The 3,970-nt window shown below is 48.3% G+C and overlaps 1 protein-coding gene across 1 annotated transcript; it reads left to right on the forward strand.

Annotated features, from left to right (window-relative positions):
* Window positions 1-6: 6 nt before the first annotated feature.
* NDUFB9 (NADH dehydrogenase (ubiquinone) 1 beta subcomplex, 9, 22kDa) lies at window positions 7-3,770 on the forward strand. The gene is made up of 4 exons (XM_008945451.1): window positions 7-97; window positions 402-594; window positions 2,572-2,685; window positions 3,639-3,770. The coding sequence occupies exons 1-4, from the start codon at window positions 12-14 to the stop codon at window positions 3,768-3,770; spliced, it is 525 nt and encodes a 174-aa protein (XP_008943699.1). The 5' UTR covers window positions 7-11.
* The last annotated feature ends 200 nt before the right edge of the window (window positions 3,771-3,970 follow it).

Consider the following 3,970-nt stretch of genomic DNA (forward strand, 5'->3'; position numbering starts at 1 on the left):
CGCGGCGCGCCATGGCGGCCTACCTGACGCACCAGCAGAAGGTGCTGCGGCTCTACAAGAAATCCCTGCGGCACCTGGAGTCCTGGTGCATCCACCGGTGAGGGGCGAGGGGAGCGGGAGCGCTGCCCCGCCTGGAGCGGGGTTTCAGCGCTTCCCAGGGGAGCGGGGCGTGGAGTATGGGATGTGTGTGTTCGTCCTTCTCGCTGAGACGGGACGTTGGGTTTTTGCCGGGGCTTTGCCCCTTCCCTTGCCCCAGGCGTGGCTGAAGGGGTGAGGAAGGGTCGCCGCAGAGAAGGGCGGTGCGGAGCAGGAGCTCCGTGGAGGGCCCGGCCCAACCCTGTCCCTGCGCAGGCGGGCCGGCGATGGCGGCAAGTGGCGCTGTGCCTGACCTCTGCCTGCAGGGACAAGTACCGGTACTTTGCCTGCCTCCTGAGGGAACGGTTTGATAAGAACAAGGATGTGAAGGATATGGTGAAAGCTACCGAGCTGCTGAAGGCAGGCGAGGAGGAGTTCTGGGCTAACCAGCATCCCCAGCCCTACATCTTCCCCGACTCCCCTGGGGGCACTTCCTATGAGAGATACGAGTGCTACAAGGTAAGGTGGCCTGTCGATGGCGTTTTGTCGTGCTTATTTTGCAGTTCTTTTTGTGGATGTTAAGTGAGTGCGTTAGGTGGACTTTGATAGGGTTGCAGCTTGACTCGGCAGTGTCGTTTCTCTAACAGCAGCTGCTGAATATCTCTGCTTGCATGGGAGAAGCTCGCCTCATCTGATCATTGGAAATGGAGTTTGTTGTTCTGTCTGAACACAGCTAGCTTCTTTTGTTGGGACAATCACCTGCTCTTTTACCAAATTGAAGCTGGTCCGTGTTGGGTCAGGCAGGCACAGTGACAGGGTTGGAGCTGAGCTGTGAGAGCAGACAGTGCAGTGGCAGGTCAGCTGCCCTTTGCGGGGCCATCTGCTCACAGCCTCCCCTTCACTCTTTTCAGGTGTTTGGCTGTTGGGGGCTTCTTTTCACTCAGTCTCATCATTCTCCCAGCATTTTGAGTAATGGTCACAAATTATCATTTCCTTTCATACTCTGTAGCGCCAGATACTTACTTGTGTCAGTGTCACTCTGTGATAGCCAGGATGCCTAACATTAGAAGCCCTATTTTTAAAATTGAAAGCACTTCTAGAAGATTTTTTTCGTCCAAGATTGTTCTATTTAGCAGTTAAGAAACTGGTTTCATAGGAAAACAGGGTTTTGGCTTTCTTGGCATCAGCTCTTCTTATGCATTACAGGGAGGTAATTCTAATCTAGCAAGTGTGTGCACACTCTTTTTCCTGAATTTGAAGCAGGTGCTGACACAAGAATTGATCTGATCAGATCTTTATGGATCAGAAGCCATGTGAAAGGAAGGATCTGATGTGGAATTATAAGAGGCAAAAAAAAGAACATGGGTGGAAAGGGAAAAGGATTTAAGCTTATGCCAGGCCCGTAGGCCTTAGCAGTAGTAGAGAGAACAGTGAGAGAGAATCCAGGCAGAAAAAAGGCTGGTTGAGCAATAATTGGTCAAGATTAGTCTTCATACAAAATACAAAATTATTTATGTTCTCTTTTCTTTGCCCTGTTTGATGTGCTAAAACTGTCTTGTAGCAAAATGGCTGTCAGGAGGAGCTGGCTTGGTGATGTGTCAATGACTGTCCGTTGTGGGTACTGCTACAAAATGTAGTCTTTAGATCTCGGGCTGTTTGATGGTTTTGTGGTTTGTTTGGGTTTGGGTTTTTTTGTGCATGTAGATTTCTTTTTTTTTTTTTTTTTTTTTTTAGCAGCTCTGCTGTTTCTGTTCAGTCGGAGGTTTATTCAGGGATGAAATTCACAGCAGGAAACTGGAAGTCTAAATGTCACTGGGTGAATTACAGCATTGGAGTTACTTCTTAATTTTCTTTTAACAACGAGGGGCTTTGCCGGGTTTTGTTTTGTTTGTTTTAATAAGCATTCATGTCCTTAAAATGTTAACATACAGTGTGATACACTGCTGCAGAATTTTTTAGATGTAGCTTTTTTTTCTTGGCTGGTTATCTTTGAGGTTAGACCATTATAAAGGTCTTCAAGCCACTAATTTTTTAGTGGTTGTAGATAAGCAGAAAGGAGCTGTGAGGTTCTGTCTCTGTCTAATATAATAAATTAGTACTTGGAGAAAAGGATCTGTGTTAGCTTCTACCTTTGGGAGCAGGAGAAAGGGAAGAAATGAGATCTTCCCTTCCACCGGATGAATTATTTTGAGAATTTTAGAGTAAACCAAGATTACGTGGGACTTGTCGTGTGGATGCTGTGACAAAAGGAAGTCACTGTCCTGTCTCCCTGTGGCTCTGGAGTGTAGAAGTGCTGACTCCTGCCATGTAGGGCCTTGAGACGACCAACAGTCAGGTAGCTCTGGGACGGTGGGGTTATGTAGTTCTTCATTTGCTGGGTTATTTATCCATTTAAATTACAGCTTCAGCAGCTGTGTTTAGTTCTTTTGCGTGCGTGTTCTCTGTATGATTGGATATAATTTACAGCTATAATTTTTGTGTATTTCTCTTTGGCAGCTCCCTGAGTGGTGCTTGGATTACTGGCACCCCTCGGAGAAGGCGATGTACCCCGATTACTTCGCCAAGCGCGAGCAGTGGAAGAAGCTGCAGCGGGAGAGCTGGGATAAGGAGGTCAGTGCTAGCCCACTGCCCAGTGGGGCCTCGGCAGCACGCCAGCATCTTCTGTGACTTTTAGCTGTGTTCTTGGAAAAATTACTGAATGCCTACTGTGGTCTCGTTGAGGCTCTGACAACAGTGGAACACTGACTTGATTTAAAACACCCACACAGAGATCTTGGGAGTCACAGCTTCTTAAAGGCTGTGAAGGGAATTTGAAGTTAAAGCTGAACTGCGTTTCAGTTAGTGCAGGGCTGCTGTGGTGGTTTTGCTAAAAGAAACTGCAGGATGGGTTGAGAGGAGGCTAATGACTAAAGAGTTCCTCTTCTGCTGCTGGGAAACTGAACACTTTCTGGTTGTACCTTTGAAAGTGATTTACCACAGTGTTCATCAGCTGGGAATCCAGGCTAACTTCTGGCCATCCTAAACTGAGATTCAGTTGGAAAAAGCTGGGTGCTCTTAGAATAGTTCTGTAAGTCAGTTGTAGAGAAGCAGTCAGGTTGTGTGTCCCGTGGCACGCTTACAGAGTAACAGGGTGGCAGCCAGCACTGATGCCGCTTTGAGAAGCGTGCACTGAAAACATCAAGGGGCCGTTGGTGGCATGCAGAGACAGCTCTCCTGCAGACTGCCCTGGAAGCTGGTCTGCATTTGTCATTATCTGGCAGCTTTGAAGGCAGGGAGAGACTTCAGTTGGTTTAATGTAGCAATGAATTACCTGGAAATAATGACCTTTTTAGTAACATTTAATTTGTAAATCACATTACTCCTAAAAATCCCTTCTGACTTAGGTAATTCAGGCCTGCAGTGATAACTGAATTGAATGCTGGGAGAGGTGAAACCTGTCTGCGCAGCGCAGGCGTCACTGCTGGTTCTTCCCTTCTGCAGCGGGCCCGGTTTGGGCTGGCGCCGGAACCGCCTCGGGCAGCCTGCGCTCGCGTGCTAACGCACTGTTCTGTCTCGCCTTCTAGATCAAGCAGTTAGAAGAAGAGACCCCAGCGGATGGCCCGCGGACTGAAGCCTTGCCCCCGGCTCGTAAGGAGGGGCACCTGCCGCCGCTGTGGTGGCACTATGTCACGAGACCTCGTGAAATTCCCATGTAGGAGCTCTGTGTCACGAGCCAGCGCGGCCCGTCGTCTCTAGGGAGTTGACCTGTCGGTGACCGCATGCCACTCAAAGCAGTACAAAAATAAGTGCTACAGAAGTACTATTAATAGAGCTACTACAAACTGAAGTAATGCAGAATAAAGGCAATTAAAGAGAAGGCATTTTCTGTTGTACTCTTCTATAGCATGCTCGCACT

The sequence above is a fragment of the Merops nubicus genome, unplaced genomic scaffold (assembly GCF_000691845.1).
Source record: "Merops nubicus isolate BGI_N331 unplaced genomic scaffold, ASM69184v1 scaffold39538, whole genome shotgun sequence".
Lineage (NCBI taxonomy): Eukaryota > Metazoa > Chordata > Aves > Coraciiformes > Meropidae > Merops > Merops nubicus.